The following is a 24,679-nucleotide window of genomic DNA, read 5'->3' as shown; positions in this document are numbered from 1 at the left end:
GCAAAATTGCATGTGTACCTTGACTTCTTAAAATGTATTTGCTCTTAGTTATTTAGTATTTAGAAAAACTCTTACTGAGTCAATGAAATAAATTTATAGTGATGTAATGTATTGTTGGATTAATGAACATTTGCCTTTGTGGAATGCCTGCTTAGCTTGGCCTGTTGAAGAGGTTTTGCTGTTCAGAGATGAGATACCAAATACTTAAGGGGTGTCTGTGAATTGAATTTTTTCAGTATCTTGTTCTACGACGAAATAAGGATGAACTTCATGGAGGTAGTAAAAAGGTTTTCTAAAACTCCTGTTTCAGAGGGAGAGTGAAAGCATCTAATTCAAATATCTCCCCTGTCCTGATTTCTGAAAGCGGTTAATTTCTGGTTTGTGTGATCTCCTCTGATAGTGCTGTTTCTCTGCAAGTTATGCCCCATTTTGGTGGTTTAGGAGTGGTACTCTTCAATTCAGTCGTTCCACTGAGGCACTCCAAACCGTGTGCTGTTTCCTTCCTTCCCCTTCCCTCTCTTCCCCTGTGATAGGATGGAGAGCACTGGGGGCAAAAAAAGTAAATATGATGGGTTGATATAAGAACAATTTGCTGGAAACAGCAATGAGATAAGAAAATCAGCAGAAACAGCAAAAATATTAATAGCAAAGAGTGTACAAAAGCAAAAGTGTGATTTCCATGCAAAAGGCTCACCATGGAGGTCTGATCCATGCAGCCAGGCTCCCTTGCTCCAGAAGTGAGCCCTTCCCTGTTTGTGGGAGGTACAGAATAATCTTGGGGTCCTAGCGATGCCTCTGCTCTGCTGTGCAAATGAGCCCTGTCCTGACCAGAATCAGGGCCCCCCATCTACTAATGAACATTGCAGAAGGCTTTTTGCTTTGGCAAAATTTTATAGTGGAATCAATGTCACAAAATATATTTACAATTGCACCTCTCCTTGAGCTACACATCACATTTCCCCATCCATCTATATTACCCATGAAATGTACTCAGGTCCTTCAACAAAAACAATCCCACTGATGAGTTTGCCATTGTTGGAGGCCAACTAATCCAAACTGTCACCCCTAACAGATTCCTCATATGCACAATGTAACTCTGTCCCTTCTGTGGTATGTGGGGGTTTTGATTGGGCAGGGCCAGCTAGATTGGAACCTGTAGTGTTAACTAACCAGGTAGTCTTCAAATAAATGTAGATCCCAGTGTTTGAAGTTTCCACAACCCATTGCTTTCAATGTGGTTTTAATAGTCCATTGCATCATTCAACCACCAGAGGCTGGTGCATGACAGGGAACGTGATACCCCCTCAATCACTCAATATTGTGCTCTCTGGCCATGTGGTCTATGAGGCTATTTTTGGAACTAGTCTCATTGTACTGATGCCTTTTCCTGGTCTTAAAAAATTGAGAGCCAGACACATTTGATGGATAAGGGGTTTTTACCTTGGTAGTTTAATAAGAATGCTGTGGTGCACCATTTCATCAAGGTGGGATGTGCCGCAAAGCACACATGCTATAGATAGCGTATACAATTTCTAGACTTTACTAATTAGCATACCTAACAAATATGCCCCAATGGAAGGCCTGGATGAATGGCATGATATTCCCCCATTCTAGGAATTCCCCCCTGGATGGGCCAAATTTCTAGTTTACAGGATATTTTCTAGAGAAAACCTTTGTTTCCCAGATAGTGTAGGGTTTTCCAGCCTCCTCCTATAATGCCTCTAGGATGTTTGGTCTCCTGGCCTAACAAAATACTAGGGCTATGTTATCAGACATAAGGAATTACAAGTATGTGTGCTAAAAATACTGAGCATACGTGAAGGTTATATAAGAGGTATATAAAAGAAAAGGCAAAACATCATCTTCACAACTTCATCGGTACAACTCAATTTTTTCTGGGGTGCCATGTTGCCATAGGATTTGCTTTCTGAAGCCCAGGCTGTCATTCCAGCTCCCTGTGAGGCACAGGGTTAGGGTGTGGGCAATGTAATTATTAACCTGCCAAACCTTCCGCTATTTGTATTTCAACCATCATCCACCACACCACAGGGGCTGTACCTGCCTGGCCTGCTTGATCACAGTGCATGTTTCACAGTTATGGATCAGCTGGGAAATGGTGTCCATCGTTAAATCCACCCCAGAGTTAAGCCACAAGCTCATCTGTATTGTTACATCTCTTCCCTGCTGGCCTGAGGCATCATGGGCCCACCAAGCAGCAATAATTCACCCTTATGCTGCCAGTCCAGATCCACTTGAGGCGCTTTAATTGGCAGCCCAATCCACCTGTCCATTCTCGAAATGCTCTTCAGTAGCCCAGCTCCTGTGTGCATGTATTGCATACATGAAATGCCTTTACAGCCAGCTTCTCTGCCTCAGTAGTGATGTCTTGCCACAGTTCTTCAGCCAAGATGGGTTTACCTCTGTCCTGCCCGCTGTTTTTTTTCCATTGGGCCAGCGACCCCTGCAGTGCATTTTCTGCCATCCACAAGTCAGTGCAGAGGTGCAGCACTGGCCATTTCTCTCATTCAGTGATATCTAAAGCCAGCTGGATGGCTTTCAGCTCTGCGACCTGACCTGATGCACCTTGTCCCTCTGTAGCTTCTGTGACTCACCATGTACAGCTGCTTTCAGTTTTCAGTGTAGCCCAGCCATACAGCAGGAGCCGTCAGTGAAGAGATCATATTCCTTTTGATTTTCTGGCAGCTTATTATATGATAGGGCGTCATCAGCATATGTAACTTCCTCTTCCTCTTCTTATGATAATCCACATTTTTTCCTTCACGCTGAGTCATGATCCCTGGGCACTGGCATTGGCTGTTTAAGCTTTCTGTGTGATGAGTGTTATCCAATTACTCCACATAGTATTGGTGGCATGTTGTGTGGACGGGACTTTGCCTTTGAACATCCAGCCCAGCACTGGCAGTCAGGGTGCCAGGAGGAGCTGAGCTTCGGTGCTCATCACTTCTGAAGCAGCTCAAGGCCCTTCATAAGCTGCCAGAATCTTTTTCAGTTGTAATGTAGTGGGCCTCAGATCCTTTGTATCCCCAACTCCAGAACCCCAGCGGTTCATCCTCCTCATCTCTGGTACTTTTCCAGAGATTCCAGGAAGGACCATTCTCCCTGACTGTAGTATAGACCATGTTTTTCACATCCTCTGCTCTTCTTACTGCCTCTAGAGCTACTGCATGAAAAATCTCCTGTTTGATTTGTTAAAAAGCTTGCCATTTAGGACACCACTTAAAATCATCCTTCCTCCAGATCGCATGCTAGAGAGGGCTCACAATCTGACTGTAATCTGCAATATGCATCCTCCAAAAACCCACAGCATCTATTCTTAGCCTGTGTTTCCTTCTTGACGGTTGGCAGGGACATAGCTGCTGCTTGGTAGACCATGTCCATTTGAGTCCAATGGTGTCCATCTTGCCATTTTACTCCCAAAAAAAAATACTACCTGGACAGGTCCCTTGACCTTACTTTTCTTCACAGCAAAAGCGGCCTTCAGAAGGATTTGGATTATGTTCTCCCCTTTCTCACAAACTTTCTCTGCTATGTTCCCCAGGAATGTGGTGATGTCATCAGTTTAGGTGTTCTGGAGCCTCACCCTTTTCCAGTGCAGTGTGGGTCAGTCCAAGGTAAATAGTGGGCCTGGGTTTCCAACCCTTGCACATCCAGTTCCAGGTGTACTTTATGCCCTTCTAGAGGGCAACAAACTGTGGCCTGCACTCATGGCTAAACATATGGAGAAAAACACATTTGCAGTGTCAGTGGTGGCACCATTTTGGTGCCTTGACTCCATACTGAAGTTCCAGCTCATACTGAAGTTCCAGCACACGTGGCACAGCAGTGCTCAGTGGTGGTGTGACTTTTTTCAGGCCATGATAGTCCACTGTCAGTCTCCACTGCACTTACACACTGGCCATATGGGGCTACTAAACAGTGAGTGAGCCTTGCTGGCCACTCACTGGTTCTCCAGAGCCCATTTCATGGCTGGGGTTCACAGTCCTGGCTGATGTGCTGCTATCAATGGTGCACTCCTTTGGTAGTGGTTGGTACCTGCTGTTCTTCAACCCTCAGCAGTCCCACAGCAGAAGGGTCCTTTGAGAGACCAGGCAAGGTACTTAGCTGTCTGACTTCCTCTGTCTCCACAGCAGCTCTCCCAAAAGCCTACCAATGGCCTTTTGGGGTCCTTGAAATACCCTCTATTACAACCTGCCCTTGAAGGTGAGGGTAATGCGGGTTCTTGCTGATAGACCCTCTTGGGACAGATTTGAGTGAAATGACAGAGTCATCAGTGTCTATAAGTATATATAAGTAAGTTTATTTTAGAACAGTTTTGTTGTAATGAAAAGCAGATATGTAGCTGATTTAGTTATTATTGTCTTGGTTTAAGATAATTTAAGAGGGACACTCTTAAAATAGGGTACTTAAGCAATAAGGGGAAATTAATATGAGTAGAAGTAAGTGGAAAAAATATAACAGTTTATTGAAGAAATTGAATAGTGACAGGCAAAAAAGTAACAGCTGTTTTTTGTTTTGTTTTGGTTTTTTTAACTATAGAATAACAGCAGTAGTATTATGATTTACATGTAAAATGTTCACTAGGTAGCTGGACCTGACCCCTTGGCAGCCATGGTACCCTAACCAGAAGACGCCCCTTCTCCCAGCAGGAGAGTCCCCTCCTGATGACACAGCAATGATGTGAGCTGGTATAGAATAAAATCTGGGTCCCAGCCATGCCCCCTCCAGGCTACTGCAAAAATGTTCTGTTCTTGCCAAAAAAAGCCCTGTTCTTGCCAGACCAGGACACCCATCTACTAACGAATACTGCAGAAGGTTTTTTGCTTTAACAAAATTTTGATGTGGAGTCAATGCCACAAAAAACATTTATGGTTGCAGTGTTTGGACAGAACTATAAAGGCAGGCAGATGAGAGAGATAGCCAGGATCTTTAAAATATGTGAAGATGTGATCTCATTTTCTTGCTACACAGAGAAGAATCTATGTGGAACAGAGAATCTTGAGTGTACCTGCTGAAGGAAGAGCCTAAATGAGCCTTATTCACTTCATGGACAGCAAAGGCAGTTATAAATGCAGTACTTTAGGAATCCATGCCCTATGTGTTATAGGGGGTTTTCTCATACTAGTTCGATTATTTTCAATTTTTGCTAGGTAAGTGTGAAATAGAAAAATGGTAACGAAGACTTTAAACAAATCAGGTAAAACAATTAAAATTGGGGCATAATATGGAATTTCTCTATAATAGTAGTTCCTAAGCTCTAAGTAATACGTTTCTAGAAAGTTCCAGTCTTTTCCCATTTTTGAATCAATGTTTCTGATAACAGAAAGTTAGAGACAGCTGAAAAAAAATTAAATTAAATATGTGTACAGTCTTTGTAATTTTATGAAGATGTGAGCTTTTAACAGTTCATTAATTTTTGGCATTTCTTTTTTCTGAGTGAAGTAAATGGACAGCTAGGATTCAGGACTACTTAACAGTACCTACGGAAATTTAAATATGAATCTTCATTACATGCAGTATATTCATTTGCATATGCTAAATCAGCTTTCAAAATCTGGTGTTTGTGAAGACTTTTTAGTGGCATGATTATGTCAGATGTGCTTCAGTGAACTCTTCTAGTTTGTAGGCAGCAATTGGCAGTACGTTGGTTCATCAGAGTAACATGACAGTTCTCGAAAGGTTCAGAGATAGTTTTATAATTATTGTTAGCATGATTTTTGAAAGAAATGATGAGCATCTCATAAACCCAGATGGGAGTTTGTTACGTTGTTGATAAATGTGTTTTACATTTTTAAATTGATAAACAGTGAAAAGCGGAAAAGATACAATAAGGCAGATGGTTGTTTATAAAGCACTTGTAAGTTGCTGCAATTCAAAGAATGGTCCTAATTGTTAAAAAGAAGACAAAAATTGGAATAGGGGGAGTGTTTCAATGAGTTCATCATAAGCTTTTTAAAAATAAAACCTTCAGCAGCTTTAGTTCAATTAGAACCATCCTTGCCATTCTAGTTTACATGCAAAGGTTTATGCTCTCAGTTCTTAACTTTTGTACCCGCCATTTTCATGTAGCTGAAATTAAAGCTACAGCTAATCTACCTGTATGTATCCATTTCTTTCTTTTTCTTTTTTGTGGCTTGGAAAAAACACAAAATTTATTGCACAGCAGAATGAAGTTGAATTATCACTGAACTTATTGTTTCCATAAAAAAGAATGAGCAAACTCCAAAATCAAGCAGACATTTTACAACAAGGAAGTAAAATGGTAGCTAGTTGACTTGTTTTTTGTTTAAGGAGGGGTGAAGAAAATGTTTTTTGACAACTATGTGACCAAAATAAATACATGTTTAAGTAAGTGCTTAGGCAGAACACTAGTCAGTATGTGTGAGGAAACAAGTTGGTGCACCTTTCTCTTGTGAATGTTTAGGTCGACTTTCCATTAGTGATCTTAAAAGTCTCCATGAAAGATGAAGTATTTTCCTATGTTTTCAGCATGAGTTTTTTGAAAAACAGATATGTAGATTTACTGCCTTGATCAAGCATCTCTTCTAAAATATGTTTATTTTCAATTGCAGAACTCCGGAAGAGCTTGTTCTTTCACAGGATTTTCAGCTTTTGCATGATAAAAACTTCTATGCTTTCTGTATTTTCAACAAGATACCTATACATTTAATTTCTCTGGGGATATTTTTATTAACACTTAGCAGAGCACTGATATTGTCAGGGAAGCTGTATCAGTTGTGTCAATTTGTTGAGTTGCTGGTCAGCAACTAGTTATATCAGGCTGGTCAGCTAAAAAAAGGCAGAGTGCCTTCAAGCAGGAGCATCCTAACTCTTATAATAGCTACAGGTCTATCTGCCTGCTCTAGTGGTGCAGCTTCTGGGTGTAAAGGAGATCCTAGATGAAACTCACTCTGGTGAAGTGCAAGAGGTGACCATGGGTAGATGGAGCTAGACTTACAGTATGACTGTGAAGCTGACTTCTAGGGGAGAAAATGTTGCTGATTTTCAAGTTTTATAAGGTGGTCATATGTAATGATTCACTTAAGTTTTGTGAAGTTTGTATGAGAACTTTAGAAGAAGCAGCACAAATCTTCTGTAGCTGTTACCTTAACCTCTGGGAAGGATACTGAATGTCAAGACTGTACAGTCAGAATGTGACATAGACCAAGAGAAGAAAGAACAACTGTTTTAATGTCTTGCCCCATAGTTAAATCCAAAAGAATTAATTGCTCTAGGCAATGTTGGCCTACTTTTATGCCACTTCAGGATAATATTTAAGCTCTGTGAAAAGTTTGAAAGCTCTTCATATGCAACTGTGTTCTTTCCATTTTTGGTACCAAAAAGCTGTGCTTTCTACATGCTGTCAGGTTTTGACCTTAGCTTTAATTATGGGAAAAGTAGTTTCAAGCTCCTGCTCTGAGACCATTTAAAAACTGCATATCTCAACACCTAGCTCTAAAACTCTACAGGGAGTTTGTAGGTTTGATCAGGACTGGTGTTCTTATGTAGCTTTCAGTATGTGTTCTTTAGAATAGTGGTTTCTAACCTGAGGGTAAGCACACAAGAGAAAGCAACTAGGAAAGCAAACCCAGGACTACTTAGTAATCCATGTCTTTACTAGAAAAATGTGTGAAGGTCTGCACACTTCAGGTTCAAAAATACTTAGGTCTTTAAGAAATCAGAATAAGCTCATCCTTCAGTGAGAGTTTGTTTCCTTTACAATGTGTAGAGGAGAACATATGTGGCCCGAAGTTTAGAGTCCGACTAGCTGAGGGCGAAAGGCCGACGCCCCTCTGCAATTCCTGGCCAGCACCCTTCGGCGTCTGATGGCCTCGGGCTGTGCTGGCTGCGGACTGGCGTACATCGCTGGTATAGGAGAGGAACGGAGCTGACCATTTCCCGGGGGTTAAACATCGGTTTATTGAAGGTGATGCCGGATCCAAACACCGGGAAACCAACCAGGAAAAAGTTTTTTTTCATAGGGGGTGAAAACAGGATTATAAAGGAGGGGGGTGGGTACAGGCGGAGCCAATCGGGAAAGGTGAGGGGATGAACTTCACAGAACTGACGCTCCATGGAGACCAATAATCAAAAGGTAAAGGAGGTGTCCTGGGACCCCAGCCAACCACCATCTCCAGAGAGGAGAAGGTTCTCGAAACCTGGGAGGAGGAAGGGAGTGATTGACTGGACAGGGAGGAAACAACTTTCACTTATAAGGGAAACCAGGGGAGGAGCAATTACATATCGCCAACTATGAATAGCGGTTACTATAGCAACTTAGCTGACAGGCTAGCAGTGGCGGGAAAAACTGGGGGAACGAAACCATTTTACACATAATAGGGGAGAACAATACATAAATTGGGGGAATAACACAAGAAACTTAACAACACACTACCACAACAATGTATCTGCTTTAAATATCAAAGCCGTGCTCCTGTTGGTATGGATCCTGCCACCTCTTCCCAAATTCCTCTGTTATTCAGTTCAGTGGGAAAAACCTTGTTGTGTGTACAGACTAGGGAACAAAAGGCTGGGAAGCAGTGCTGTGGAGAGGGACTTGGGGTTTTGGGGTTTTTTGTTAGTGCAATGCTGCATATCAGTAAACAATGTGCTCTGGCAGCTGGGGGCATCAGGCCCATCAGTGCCAGCCCATCAAGGGAGGGGATTGTCCTGCTCTGCCCTACACTGGGGTGTCTCACCTTGAGTACTGTCTGCAGTTTTGGGCAGCATAATATCAAAAAGACATTAAGCTATGAGCAATCTGAAGGAGGGCCATGAGGATGGTGAAGAATCTGGAGGGGAAGCATTATGAGAAGTGGCTGAGATCACTTGGTCTGTTTGGCCTGGAGGAGACTGAGGGATGACCTTGTCACGTCCTCAGCATCCTCACAGGGGGAAGCAGAAGGGTGAGAACTGACCTCTTCATTCTTGTGTACCAGTGACAGGACACAAGATAGCAACATGAAGCTATCATGAAGGAAGGTGCAGGTTAAAGATAAGGAAAAATTTTTTCACACAGATGCCATTGAACACTGAAACAGATTCCCAGGGAACTGGTCACAGCACCTAAGCTGTCCGTGTTCAAGAAGCATTTGGACAACACTTGGGGACATGTTGTGAATCTTTGGGCTGTCCAGTGCAGGAACAGGAGCTGGATTCAGTGATCCTCATGAATCCCTTCTAACTCAGCTTATTCTGTAATTCTATGAAAGTTTCAGTTTCCAAGTTCATATTGCCTTCCACCAACTCATTTTTCAAGACATGTGTCATAATGCACTTCAAAAGGTATTACCTGATGGTACGTATGCCATTACTCAATTCTACTGTGTTTCACAAAAGTGCACGTTAAGAGGGTTGTGTGCCTTGAAACCAGTTTATAGTAGTAGGAAAGGAAACAGCTTGTTTGATAACATCAGTTTATACTCACAGTTGTCAGCCAGGAACAGAGCCCTTGTTTGTCCTGAATTTCGATCTACTGTTAAGTTTACAGTGTCACATCACTTCTTTTTGAAGTGTTTAGGGAATGTCAGAGACCATTGGATGCTACTTTGCTAGGACTACATAAGGATTAAACATGAAATAAAAGGTCTGATAAATTCTTGCAGATATCAGCATAGTTCAGTGCTCTTGGGTGCAGTGGTCTAGTATGCAAAAAATACTTCCAGATGTATATGGTTGTAGGTAAATAAAATTAAAATCATTTTCACAGCAGGTAAGTTTAATTCACCTTCTGGAAGTTACCAAGTTGCATACTGAGTTGCAAGTAAGGTTTTATCAGTTCTCCATCGGTAAGCTAAAACTGGAAATTAATAAAGTATGTAATTAATATTTCTTTCTGGAGTAAATCTTCCTTTATACACATACTGTACGACTGAGTAATTTCAAAGTAAATCTGTAATATGATATTCACTTACCTTTGTGTAAGACAAATCTGATGTCAGTTCACAGTCAGCCTAAGAAGTAAAATATATTTTTTATTTTCTTCAGCTGTCTTTTAGAAAGTTATTCTCTTTGGCAAAGTAGTCAGTATATTCTTCTAGTTTCAGTTTCTTAGGCTTACCTTTCCATCTTCACAGGAAACCAAATGAGGATTTTGTTAGTTAGTCTAGAAAGTTGCATTTATTTGGTTGCAATATTAAATGAACTGCTAGTAATTTTTGACATAAAAATAGCCTGTAACCCTAGAGATAATATAGGCAAAATGAACACAAATTAAGTATCTATTATTATTAATCTATTATTTCTATTATATATAGAAATAATATATATATTATTTCTATATATAATAATATAGAAAGTGAACATTTTTAGTGTCATTTAATATTTTGTTGGAAATATGGCTGCATTTTTGTGGAGAAAAAGGATACATTCAGTAACACATAACATCCTTAGATCATAGCAACTTATTTTTGGATGCTTTGCAATATTCAGGAGTGCAGATGCTCTCGATCTTGCATTTCAAGTCATAATTTTAAGAGTACCGTGTTGGGAAAATATTTCTAAGCAGCAGAAATAGCAAAAGAAGCCATACTTCTCCTTCGCAAAACCAAGATTGTTTGGCTGACTATTAAAAGGAGCGTTCAGTCAAGCAAGGGATGATCTCCAGACAACTTGCAGGCAATTTAGAAGAGGCTTTAGGGACAAATGGGCGTAGCATGCCACTGAGGGCGTGGCACTGCAGTTCGTGGGCAGTTCTCCTGAGCAGGGGTAGCACAATGGGTGCAGACAGGCTCTGGGTGATGGGTTGTGTCTTTTGGTTGGTCATGGGATGGTTTTTTTTCCAAGCAATGGTTTACAAATGGTCAAAAGCCTGCTGCTGATGCTGCCAGCAAAACTGTGCTAAGCCCAAAGAGAACCCGCCAAGCCTGGGGCAGTACCAGAGCACAGCGCAGAAGGCACCTGTGCGTGGTGTGAGCTGGTGAATGATCTGCTCTGTCAGGTAGCAGAGCTTAAGCAAGAGGTAGAAAGGCTAAGGAGTATTAGGGAGAGCAAAAAGAGAAATTGACTTGTGGAGTTACAGCCTTGCAACCTGAGAGAAGCTTGGCAGGAGTCAGAGGAGCCCCGTCCTATAGCCTCGTCCCGCAGCCACAGGAGCTGGACGAATGCCAGCTAGCCGCTCCCGGAGTGACCGGAGGAGACCACGGATTCTGCCACTCCCAGGTTCTTCGCAAGAACACCAGGTAGTGGTGCCGTCTGTGACGTGGGTGGCGCAGGCGAGAGCGGGACTACGAAGCACTGGGCAAAGGAAGGAGAGAGCGGACACTCATACCGGTGCCAAGACACTTTATTGTCCCAAGCGGGGCCAGTGACGGTGTCAGAGAAATAAGCGTTTGGGAAGGCACTGATAAAGGCAATGGGTGTGACAGGAGGAGACATGAGGGAACCAATAAACAAAGCCCAGGGTAGGAGCGAAGGGCACAACTGAACCAATAAGTATTGCATGGGGGGGGAAAAGGCTCAGGAGGCGAATCATATCTTAAATAAGGGATAACTGACATAGAAGTTTATCGAAATAAAGATGGGGGGGTGGTTATAGTGATGGACAGGGAAACTGGGCAGCGCCAGGAGGGAGGAGATAAACTTACGAGGACATAAAGAGAAGGACTAGGGGATCGGTTACCTTGACAGACAGGTCACTGGCAGGAAAATGAGGGACAGATAACTCAGGGATGAACCATTATGAGGGAAGAACATGGCGGGAACCAAAGGTCAAACCATATTCTCAATTTATAAAAAATAGCCAACTTTACAACAAAACCTGTATAAAACACACAATGCTACACCATCCCTCTTACCATCAGGCAGAAGGAGGAGACCTAGCAGGCGGGGGGAATGGAAATGGGTACCTACTCAGAGAGGTAGCAAAATTCCCTCCTGACCCCCATCACTTTCCCAGGTGCCCTTACAGAATCGGTACAAGGCCCTGGGTCCAGAGACTCAGGCAGATGATGGTTAACAAAAACATCTGGAGAGTGTCCCAGGTGCACTTTGTCTGTCAGATGGATCACAACCTCAGGAAATTAAGAACAGAAGAAGGGTAGTGTGAAAAGTTCACCACCTAAGGGGAGCTGAGGGCCCTGTATGTCACCCAGACCCATTCCACAGGGAAGTCTGCTGCTTTCCTGGGGCCCAGGTGTGGGATATCAGCAGGAGATTCCCTGAACTAATTCATCCCTCTGATTATTACCCACTGCTGCTCATCCAGGTTGGCACTGATGACAAGAAGGGTACCAGGTCATTTGAAAGGACATCAGGGCTCTGGATTGATTTGTTGATGGGGCAGGAGCACAGGTGTGGTTCTGCTCAGTTTCTTCAGGAGCAGGGATGAATGAAAAAAGGAATAGGAAAACCCACATTATCACGGAATGGCTGCTTAAGGGCTGGTGCCATCAGAGGAATTTTGGTTTTTCTACCATGGGCAATTTTTACAACACTAGGCCTGCTTGAGTCAGATGGGCTCCATCTGTTCAACAAGGGCAAAAGGATTCTAGCCCATGAGTTGGCAGGGCTGATTGAGAACTCTTTAAACTCGGTTTGAAGGAGGAAGGGGATGAAACCAGGCACTCCAGAGGTGAGCCCAGGGGTGGTAAGCCACAGTCAGGGGTGAAATCGGCAGCACAGCTGAAGTGCATGGACACTGATGCTTGCAGTGTGGGTTACAAACAAGGGGCTGGAAGCCACGGCACAGCAGGAAAGCGATGGCAGGGTCACCATCGCAGAAATGTGGTGGGATGACTTGCAGGACTGGAGCACTGCAGTGGATGGCTACAAGCTCTTCACAAGAGACAGGAGAGGGAGAAGAATGGAGGGGCGGCTCTGTATGTTAGGGAGGATCTGGACACCGTGGGACTTGAGATTAATGACAGTAAGATCAAGTGCCATGGGTAGGAATCAGAGAAAGGCCATCAAGGCTGACATCCTGGTGGGAGTCTCCTACAGACCACCCACCCAACCAGGATGAAGAGATGGATGAATTATTGTATAAGCAGCTGGAGGATGTTTCAAGATTGCCAGCCCTTGTTCTTGTAGGACATTTAACCTGCCAGGTATCTGCTGGGAACTCAACACAGTGGAAAAGAGGCAGTGTAGAGGTTCTTGGAGTGTATAGAGGAGAGCTTCTTGTCACAGATGGTGAGTGAGCTGCCAGGGGTGGGGCTCTGCTAGACCTGCTGTTTGCAAACAGAGAGGAGCTGGTGGGAGATATGGGGGTCATCTTGAGCACAACAACCACAAAATTATAAAATTTTCAATCTTTGGTGAAGTAAGGAGGGGCCTCCACAAAATTTCTACCCTGTATTTCCAGAGGCTGTACTTTGTCCTATTTATGGCATTAGCTCAGAAAGTTCCCTGAGAAGCAGTCCTTAAAAACAAAGTGGTCCAGGAAGGTGGACATCAAGAAATAAATCTTGCAGGTGCAGGAGCAGGCCATCCCTATGTGCTGAAAGAGAAGCCAGTAGGAAAGGAGAGTGGCCTGCCACAGCAGGGAGTTTTCACAGGAGATCAGAGGAGAAAAAAAAGAAGGTTGAAAAAGGAGTGGGCAACTCAGGAAGTATTGAAGGATGTTGTTAGGTCATGCAGAAAGAAAATTAGAAAGGCAGAAGCTCCATTAGAAGTTAGTCTGGCTGCTTCTGTTAAGAATAATAAGTGTTTTATAAACATTTAAATTAAAAAAGGATAAAGGTAAAAACGACGTTCTTTATTGAATGCTGGGGGTGAAAATAGTCATCAAAGATGAGGAAAAGGCTGGTGTGTTTCACAGCCTAGTTTCAGTGTTCAACAGTAAAACTGGTTATTGTCAGGACAACCAACCTCCTGAGCTAGTAGACAGGGACAGGGAGCAGAGATGTGCTGTAGTCCAGAAGGAGGTAGGTAGTGACCAGCTGTGCTACACAGATGTTCACAGGTCTGTGAGGAAGAGAAGTCTTGTGAGGAACTTCTTAAGGAGCTGGGATTGTTTAGGCTGGAGAAAAGGGGTACTTTTAAGTTAAAAGTAAGTAAATCCTGTTTATTTTGACTCACTAGTATTCTGGAGCACAGAGGCAAAATGGTGAAGACATCTTGCTGTGAAAAGAAGGTGTTATTTAGAGTTCTTCACTGGATTTACGTACAATTAATCCTTCAGTCCATCTGTGAATATTTATCGGGCTATTTCTGCTGAGCAGTGAAAGGTGGCAGAATTAGATGATGCATGACGCATCACTGTTTTTTTTGTCTGTGACTACAAAAGCTGGTGTGCTTTAACTATGTTATTCTGGTATGTCAGTTGGTTTTGGCATGGATTTTTAACCTTTTGAAACTGTAGCACTGCCTCACCACCTTAACAACTTTATTTTTTTTCCATAATAGTTGGAATAATCGGAACTGCTCTTTCTTCCAGATCCCTTTTCATAATTCATCTCTACTATGAAATTTAGAGATAAGATAGTTGTAGCTATATAGATAGGATTGGAATATTGAATTGTATTCATAATCTTCATTTAAATTTGTTCCACTGTTAAACTTTTGAGCTTTTTTTAGTTTCCTGTTTTCTTTTGCAGTCTTTTAATCATTGTGTTTCTTGTCTTATCTTGGGTAAGGGAGTCTTGCTTTCTGCTGAGGTTTAATTGCTTGTAGTGCAGGTGCTTGATTGAATTATCTGCTCAGTATTGATACATATATATGCGTATGTATATTTTTTAAAAACTGAGAATTTCCATAAGATGGTCTTAGTAATTAAGCCATTTCTAAAGCCAAATAATTGTCAAGTGGTTTCTAAAATTTAGAGATGCTTCTCTTAAAAGGAAAAAAAAAGGAAAACAAAACATAAACCAACAGGTGTCAGCAAACACCATGTAACGAAACATTGGGTCAAATCAGATCAACAGTATGTGCTGCATTCATGACAAATCCCTGTTGTCTTTCATTTAATTCTCTTGAAAGATCTTGAGATCTTATTTGGGATCGGTCTGCTCAAAATACAGAATATCACAGCTGTGTATGAAGGTTGAATTGAATGGCTTTCAGTAGAAAACACAAGAAACCACATAGAGATAATGTCAATTCCAACTTATTGAATTGTTCTCCCATGTTATAACCCAAGTGAGGTCTTTGTGGATTTTTAAAATACCATTGATTTTGTTTCTCTTTCTCTAATTTTTTTTTCCTTTTTTAGCCTGCAGTGAACTGGGTTTTTATAGAAAGTCCATTCAGCTTTTAGGGTCTTTTGTTCTGGAATGGTGATGGGCTTTTTTTTTTTTTTTGTCCCAGTTCGTAGGTAAGTTTATCAAAGAGCAGTATGTCAAAAAGTTCATTGCATCTCTCATTAGGATGTATTGGCAGATTTGTCACCTCAGGGTCAAAATAAAGCTCATTCAACCAAGGCTATGGCAGCCACAGCAGCAAGCCTCAGGTCAGTTCCACCACTTGAGATTTGTAGGGCGGTCAGTTGGAGTTCATTTTGCATTTGTTTCACTGAACATTATTGCTGTTACACTGTGAAGAGGAAAGCATTGTAGGTAGACTACTGTATGTTATAGGGATTGTTTCCCTCTGTGCTTATTTTCTCTTCTTGCACTGGCATGCCTATTACCAAAGAGGAGAAAAAATTTATAAAATAACAAAACCCATTGCTTGTCGTCACATTACTTCTAGTGTTTTATACTTGTTTGTTTTTAAGATAAGTTACAAAACCTCCAGCCTGTGTACTGTGCTGTGAAGTTATTAGAAAAGACTAATAGTGCTGAGAAGTCTAATCTCTTACCTTGAATATAAATTATTTGAAAATAGTATCCTTTTTATGCCCATGGAAGGTCAATTTTTGAGAAACTTAGATTCAAAAGATTGTAACATGTTGTGTCAGGTGTAAATTAATACTTAAAATAATTTCAGAGGTCTCAGGAGCTGATGGTTAATCACTTGGTGTCCTGTAGGAAGTTCAAAGACACAACTTCACGAAAAAAGAACAAGCAGGGCTGTTATTTGTACATCTGTATATGGATTTCTCAGGAGAACTGGTCATGTTCAGCTGTTACACACTTTAAGTGTAGTTCTGTCACAGGATGAGAGTTGATTAATGAATCTAAGGTCACATTAGTTTTGCATCTCTAAAGAAAGCAAAACAAACCCTTGCATTTTCCTTAAAGTATAGGAAGTTATGACTGAGTGACATACTGTAGGGGGTAGAGATGGTCAGACTTCAGTGATTTCTAAACTAAAAATGCCACTAAGAATTTTTATTCTATTTTTTCCCCTTTTTTTCTGTAATGTGTGTTCATGTAGGATATTAAATTGAGGTTAAAATACAATTAACTCAGAATGTTATTGGAGGAATAGTAAACTACTAATGACACTAATAATGTACTAACCCCTTTTATGATATGACTTAGGAAAATCCAGGAAGTTGATCAAGAAGGAAAATGCCAGTGTAGTTAGGTTTTATTAGCTAGAGTCTACTTAAATAGACTAGCTCTATTATTCAGAGAAATCTGGCCACTCATAAAAACATACAACTAAAATTATTGTCGCTTGATTCTCTTACTCTCTTCACTCTGATTTACTTTAAACTCTCTTTAAAAATCATTGAAAAGTGATCTGACAGAGTGTTTAATGAGTGTTTTTTCACAAGCTGGCATCTTTGGAGGCAGAAGCCCCCTTATCCACTGAGTAAGTGTGTTGTTGCCAACACATCTCACTCATGATGGGAAGTAGCCATTCTTAACTTTGAGAGAGTAGTTCTGTCTCCATTCATATTTAATCCTTGGAGCAGTGAAAAGTGATAGCAAGAGTAGTCATAGTGATAGTGGCCTTCTGTTTCTGTTTTGAGTATCTGTAGATGAGGAATATAATGTGGAAAATCTCAGATCCATCGAGGTGGATCTGGTCCATCAGAAGGATATATTTAATCTGTAGTTTTGTCCATTTCCTTTTTTTCCCCAAAATCTGCTACAAGTGTATAGGAATAAGCAATGGAGTGGACAACTTGGGTTAACAGCTTGTGCTTCCTCATAATTTCTCCTAGGTCTTGTAATCTGTCCTTTGTCATGGGAGTAATATCAACCAATCTCACGCGCCTTATCCTTTGTCGTGTCACGTGTTTTATTCTTCATCATGTGTTAACCATACACCAGACATTTGACAGGCTTGTTGGTATTTTGGTCATGAGGGATGCACATATGGGGAAAGAGGGTAACATGTGGCATTTGATTGTCTTCAGAATCAAAAGAGACTTTGTGGTTTGCACTAGCCTAGGGGTTCCTCACATCTGTCGTGAATCCATGACTGTTGGTTGCATGGTAATGATTTCCAATGACACCTGATAGATGCCAGGTTAGAAGTGAAAGGCAATAAATCATACAGGCTTGTGCTGATTTTTAGTATGTTTTTAGCTGAGAATTCACTTGAGACAACATTTTGCAAGTTTGAGTAATTTACTTGGTCTTTTTTCTTATTTTCCCTCTGTAGCAGGCTTGTTGTTCTATTTGTATATGCATGTATTTGTGTATGTAATCTTCAAGTGGGTAGCCATGGTTAATTTTGAAAGTGGGAGTACATTTGTGGGGGATAGAAGAAAAGAATTTAGAGGACTTGGGTTGTAAAGCACAGCGTGGGAGGGGAACTTGATGGGCAAGGCTCAGTGCACTTCACTGAGTCCCAGCATGTGTTTTGGTGTGGTATGTACTGAAGCAGCTCCTCTGGATTAGGATGTAAGTGTTATTAATCAAGTCATTGAGTTGTGACCTGTTGTCTGCATACCTGGCAATCTCTGTTATGGAAAAGTTCACTAGTGGGTCAGCCGCAGTTCTGCTCTTCCTCATGAATGCCATGCTGTTTTTTTTGATGTTTGTAGAATGTGGTACAAGGCTTTTTTTCAATGTATTACAGTCTTAAAATTGAGGGGTTATTATTTTAAACTGAGTTATTCTGAAATTGCCTCCTTGCTTTGTGGGAATTCTTTTTTCAATGGTCTTTTCCAGACTCTGTTTAAAGACCACCTGTACTTAATTCATTGAAGTGTCTCTTTGTTATTTGTCTCCACTTTTAATTGTATTTAGACTTCACTACCTTCATGATTTTTCTAACTTTAAACATGCAGCCACTAGTTCTTAGTCTTTAATTTCACATAATTCTATACAGGTATGAATCTTTTTATCATGTAGTTTCAGGATGCTCTATTGCAAAGATTTCACAAATTAGACTCATAACAAAATTTCTGAATGGTTTTGTTCATTGAAAACAATCTGTAAGAAAGTCCTCTCTATGAACCATAGTCTTAAAAGAACATATTTATATTATGCTTGTATATACCACAACTAGGTTTCCACCTGTAGTTTCAGTTTTGCTCTGCAGAGTGTATGCAGCATTACAGTCCTGCTATCATCGTGCAGAATATTTCACAATGCAAGGGTAAAACCTCAGGCCCATTATAAGATAATGTGCTTCTCTCTATTCTTTTTGCTTTCTGTCCAAGTCATTAAATTTAATGTCTTTTTGATGAAAATAGCCTGTTTTCTGGATCCATATGAAGGCTCACTGGTCACGACGTAGGTCTATGCCCTAGTTATCCATAAGGCTATTGGACTCTGCAGTTTTCATATTTGAGACCACTAGCACTTTGAAAAGGTACTGCTGGGGGTATTCTATGTTATATCCAACATAAATCATGACTTATTTATTTTAAGCTCCTCAGAAAGGCACTTGTGAGCACTGAAGGTTGGTTCCACTCCTGAACCATATGTGTAAGGTTCTCAACCTTGTTCGCCATAGATGAAGGAAAACTACAATAAAAAAATGATAACAGAGATTAGATACTTGTGCATTTAATATGCTGAGGACAATCTACTTGGTTTTAGTGCTCAGTATGTGTTCTAGTCAGCTGTGGTCCCTGCTCTCATCAGCTTGCCTTCATTATGGGAATTTTTTTAGTGCAACAAAATTAGAATAGCTGTGATTTCATTTAGGGCAGAAGTTTCTCAGGCTTAGGGAAAGCAGAATACGGGCTCCTCTGCTCAATGAGAGCAATTTAAAATGCAAGCAATGTAGTTTCCTTCCAGAGGAGACTGCTTTGTTCTGGGAAGAAAATTTCCTCTATCGCGCCGCTTGAGTGCAACCTTTTTTTGGACAGTTGAAATGTTAGGCTTTCCATGGCTGGACGGGATTTCTCCCTTGCTATCAGAATAGGTGTGAGAGGCATGGAATTTTTTAATATTTGTGTTGTTTGTTTTTTTCCTTGTTCCAGTTCACTCAACAGTCAGTAAAAACACTTTGATAGCTTTAATTTCAGATATTTGTCTTATTTGGGTTGTATTTTCCTGATAGACAGCACTTGGATGTGAATGAGGTACAGAAATACTCTAATGTGAGGTGGAAGATTTCAGTATCTCATAGAAGAAATACAGAACTGCCAGTTTCTTCTCCATTTATCAGGCAATTAATTTCATACACTGTGGGCAGGTCTTACTGTTGGTTCTTTTTTCTTTGTAGTCTTGGACACAGTGATGATGCCTGCTCTCCAGCCACCTTATTACCTTGAATTACAGTGCAGTATACTGCTTACAGCTTTGGCACACCTAACCAGTTTCAAGAGCCTTAGAAAAAGTGCAGCTATCCCAGGTTAGCATGACTAGCATGAGTAGTACTCTCTAGTACGTGTTACAGTTTGCACTGAGAATGTCTGGATCTGAACAATTTGTTGCTTGATAGTTCAGATGATTTATTGATGCAGGACTGAGTTGATCAGCCTCTGTCTCTATATACCTGCAGTGATGAGCAGCTGTGTGACTGAGTGATAATTAGTCCAGGAGAGTTCATAGAGGGTAACCAGAACCACCTACTCATGCAAGAGTGTGAAATCAAAAGACACTTCTCAACATTCTACACTAGTTTCTACAATAGTTTTCAGATGTCAAATGTAGAGCACCAGCATGCACAAGATAATATTGCTACTTAGAGAGGTTGTGGCTATATAAATTGTATAGATTTGAAATAGTTAGTCTAACTAGTTCTGTATAGAAAATAGTCACACTGTTTGCTTTTCTTTTTGCTTCCTGTAGGAAAGATTTTTTAATATTTTTTTTTAAAAAAGTCATCAGCCATAAAATCAGAAGAAGCTTGTAAAAGCATGAAAATCCACCGATAGTGTTGGATGTGTAGCATTTGCTGTACTTGCTGCTGTATTCCTAAATAAGACAGAATTTTGCTAGATTTTCCTAGGCAGGACTGAATTTCGTCAAGTTTTCCAGACACATCTATGGTAGAATGCAGGAAGTCTGGCCATTAGCGATGTTTTCAAATCAAGAAAATTTTGGACCTGGATGGCACTTCAAGAAATCTTGTGTATCAGTTTCCATCATTTAAGACTGATAGTGTACCAGCCATTGCTGGGATATCCCTAAACATGTTGATCTACTGCAAAAAAGCATTCAGCCTCTTCTGTGGCTGCATACATGCACACACACACATTCAGATATACATACATACATATATATATAGATTGGGGCAGTATTAGGGGTTGTTTTGTTTGAGGTTTTTTTCAATGGAATTTTTTCCTGAAATCTCCCTGGGCAATGCAGACCATCCAGGTGCTGAGCTGTCTGAAGATGATAATCTCAGACTTTGCATGTGAGCCTTCTCCTTCTGTATCTTTATTTGTGTTTGCTTTTATTGAAAGCATTCATTAGGTTATGTCTATGGCGCACTAGATTGAACACTCCCATTTTTAAGGCTGTATTGCACTTTATTGTTTATTTATTTTATTAGGGTGGTGCATAAAGCGTCAGTTAGAATGACTGACGCTTTATGCACCACCCTAATAAAATTGAGATGGGCTGTGGAAAAAATGAGTAAAGGTTTATTTCTGCTCTGAAGACACACAGCCTAAATAAATGAGAGAGAATGGAAGAAATAGATGCAAACAGATATAAAAAGGGTAGACTTTCACAAGTGGTTAAAGTATAGGAGTTTTTATCTTCCAAGTTTTCTTTTAGTCATTTTAACAGTGAGTAGAGGCCTAAATTGAGAGTTAAAACCAAAATTTCTATGTTGTAGTCAGTGTTATCATTATGCTCACTTTAATGTCGGTACAACATTAGCCTTTGAGACTGCAGGAACTTAGCTGCTTTCTTGTTGGTGTTACACTGCAGTTGATTTCGGTGAACCATAAAAAGTTTGCCCTTGAAGGTAAAATTACACTGTATGCATGTTCCAAGCATACTGCTTTGGGGATAAACATGTCTTAAATCAACTCATCGCTCACAGCTGAATTCCTTCTCCAAATGCAGTTTCTGTGTAGATAATAATGTTCAGAAGGACTGATAATCTGTAAACCATAAAGTTTTTTGAACATAAGTCTATCAATAAATGTATTTGACCAGGATCAGAAAGAATTCTTATAATCCTAATGAAGATTTTGGGTTTTAGAGAGAGGAAAGGAGGAGCATATAACAACATTTTTAATTAGCTTTCATCAGCACTTCCAGTTTGTTCATATGTGTTCCAAACATTTGCATATTATGTTTCCTCACATTAACATAATGAAAACTTTTGGACTTTGTTGAAATTTCCTTTTGTAATTGTGCATTTGGAAAATTTAATTTGAAGTTTATGACACCCTGGCTTCCACTTGCTTGGATGATAGTGTGTAGTTAAGATGCCATCACTTTAAACCTTTGTACAGTGATACTTCTGTTGAGGCTTAATATACTGTGGATTCAGATGTATTTGTGATGTAATTGTGGCCTTGAGGTGTTAATCTAAAGAATACCATCTGGATTTGTGCCCAGATATTCTTGTATTAATATTCTGAGACTTAGACCTTATCCTGTGTGGAATTTAAATACTGTTCCCTGAGCTTTAAAGAGAAGGCAAGCACCATTTCAGCCTCTTAAAATGAATTCTTTATTTTACCTCTGTAATTTGCCTTTTGTTTTCAAACTCTTATAGCCATTGAAATCCAGGCAGTAATGTCCACACCATTTTTACAGCTTCAAATGGATGAAATACCTGTTTGTTCCTCAGTTTAATTCCCAAATTAATTATAGTTAGAAAGTACTTAATCTGCATCTCCATTTTTCTTAGAATATGTAAGGGCAGAAAAAAAATGTCCCTAGATAGGAGGTAAGAATTTGAAATGTGAATAACTTTGTTACATTCAAGAGGGCAAGTCTTTTGTTGCAACAAGATTGATTTTTGTGTGGCTTGTGGGTTTTGTAACTTTCTTGTTTTCTGGTGGGTTTTGGTTTGTTTTGGTTTTGTGGTTTTGTTTGGGTTTTTATGTTGTTTTTGTTTGTTTGGGGGTTTTTTGTTTGTGGGCTTTTTTTGGTGTTTTGTTTGGTTTTTGGTTTTTTTCTTTCTTAATTTTGTTCCTTTCTGAAATGATACCTTTAGTTTCAGGATTGAAATTTCAATTTTATTCCTCTATGGAGAAAACAGACATAAACTCCTGCATAGTGGGTAATCTGTATGGGGTTTTCTTCTATTCAGCAATCTTTGATCCATACCTCCCCTGTTCAGTAAGTAGAAATGGCAAAGTAACTTAGCATAGTGGGTAATCTGTATGGGGTTTTCTTCTATTCAGCAATCTTTGATCCATACCTCCCCTGTTCAGTAAGTAGAAATGGCAAAGTAACTTAGCTGAGGGTGGCTACAAATCTGCTTTCCATGTAAATCATGAAGTGAACCTGGAGGGGAGAGAATTCCAGAAATCTGCTAGTAGACAAAATGCTTTAAAAGTATTTCTTTCAAAGAGAGCCTTTCTTCTACCCCCCCCCCCCGAGTATATATTAATTGGTTATAAACCTTAGTTTTGAGGTTGTTATTCACCTAATTGTGCACACAATAGGGCATGATGGATTCACAAGTACAGTTACCCTTCCATTGTGCTGGCAAGAAGTCTTTTCTGTGAAACAGAGAGAATTTTATGTCTAAGCTCCAAGTTCTATAATTAGTTATACAGTAGAGGATTCAGGAAAGTTGCAAAACATATACAAGTCGTAGAAGTTTAACCAATTAGCCTTTAAGTTGTCTTCCTGCATATGTCATTATTGTACGTGTTTTAGTTTCTGGTGGCATTCTATTTTTTTCTTTTCTTCCAGATCATTACTAAATACATTTATGAACTACTGCAGAACGAATGCCACTTGAAGAAAGTAACTCTTCCAGTAAGTATAATTTATTTTTCCAAGGGCATTTAATTTTTGAATCTGTACCCAGCATAGCCTGTGATCCCATATTCATATAAAGACAAGGGGTGCCAGGGCTCTGTGCAGGGCATTGTTTCAGGACACTGCCTTTGCGATTTGCATCTGGAGATGTGGTTCCACCTCATTTCTCATGTGTTTGATTTCTCCAACTGAGCCTTCCTTACCTTACCACATACCAGAATTTTCAAAATGTGGTGCTTTTAATAGGAGCACTATAAGCTTTCAGAAAAAGTATTTGTGGGTATTTTGAGATGTCTACAGATGTAGAGAACAGAAGTGTCTTTGCAGGCAGAAGACTACATTCACATTCAATATCCGTAAAATACTCAAAGTCATTTTTTAAAAAATGCTTTTTCAGTAATTTGTAATATGCATGTAATATAAAGTGCTTTTGTCACTTAGCGAAAATATTTAATCAACCCTTGGAAAAGATTAAGTGCTCCCCCACATATCAAAGTGTTTATAAATATATGTGATGTGATATGATGATGTTCAGGTATTTTTATATTGGAGAGCGCAGGGGAGACTGGAGTGTGACAGCACTATGTAGATTTTCCATCATTATGAAGGATTATTCCTATGCTCTTTGAAATCTTTTGAATTGCTGTCATTCTCAGAGGAACCTTCATATTCAGTCAAGGAAAACCTGTTTAGGCTATGGAAGGAAAAGGTCTTTTGCCTTAACAGTTCTGTAAGATTTCACTATTCCCATTTCCATTCCCTGAATGTTGCTTAGGGAATGTTTTGATGACCTGACCAAACTACTTGTAGTTTCCTAGAAGGACTTTTTCAGTGTTTCATGGTCACAGCAGAAGGAGCTGAGCTACAAGGTTCCCAGAGAAATCTAAGGGCAATATCCTAGCCTGGTGCTTGCACCAATGCCCTGCAAGCCAAGACTGAGATACCATTTCCCCACTTCAGATTTTTCTGTGTAGACAGACATAGGATTGGGTTCATCATGCCAATCTGCCTGGTGCAGTGCTAGTTATGATCTCCACCTTTTTGGCAGATTTTCTTTCTTGGTGAAGTTTTGGTCCAAAAAGTACTTCCAGAAATATAATGTATCAAAAAACTTCTCAAGCCATGTCACAGTTCATCTGTGACACTGTGAAGCTGTCTTTTATAAACTTTGAATCTGCATTTTAAGGCTATAGAACTTTCTTTGATTCCTAAAAAATAATATGAAGAATATGCGTGTAAGTAGGGCAGTGGTAAAGCTGGTCAATTAGCTCCCAAGCATGAAGATGAAGAAACTCGGGATAAGTGTTACAGTACCTCCATCACCTATGTCACACCTGTGGTGATTCATCTGTGTGGCTCTAAGGTTCAGGTTTCTTGGCTTGGAAGACAAATGGTCCTGGCAAGTTCCCACTTGTGGATTAATCTCTTTACTTGTATTTAGAAATTGTGTAGTGACAATGGACACAGTTGTTCAGTAATACAGTTAAGCTATTCTCAAATGTATTACTTTCAAGTTCTGTGAAGTG

General features: G+C 40.2%; 1 protein-coding gene across 4 annotated transcripts in view; it reads left to right on the top strand.

The window, feature by feature from the left end:
• ARB2A (ARB2 cotranscriptional regulator A) overlaps window positions 1-24,679 on the top strand; it is a 261,591-nt gene that overhangs the window by 32,501 nt on the left and 204,411 nt on the right. For all 4 annotated transcript variants that reach the window (XM_064736334.1, XM_064736333.1, XM_064736332.1 and 1 more), the window contains one exon: window positions 23,085-23,150. In XM_064736334.1, the coding sequence (XP_064592404.1) occupies window positions 23,085-23,150 (66 nt within the window). The remainder of the gene's footprint in view (window positions 1-23,084; window positions 23,151-24,679) is intronic.

Source organism: Zonotrichia leucophrys, chromosome Z, assembly GCF_028769735.1.
Source record: "Zonotrichia leucophrys gambelii isolate GWCS_2022_RI chromosome Z, RI_Zleu_2.0, whole genome shotgun sequence".
In the NCBI taxonomy this organism is placed as follows: domain Eukaryota; kingdom Metazoa; phylum Chordata; class Aves; order Passeriformes; family Passerellidae; genus Zonotrichia; species Zonotrichia leucophrys.
The sequence above is the reverse complement of the archived record's forward strand: the minus strand, read 5'-3'. Positions and strand labels throughout refer to the sequence as shown.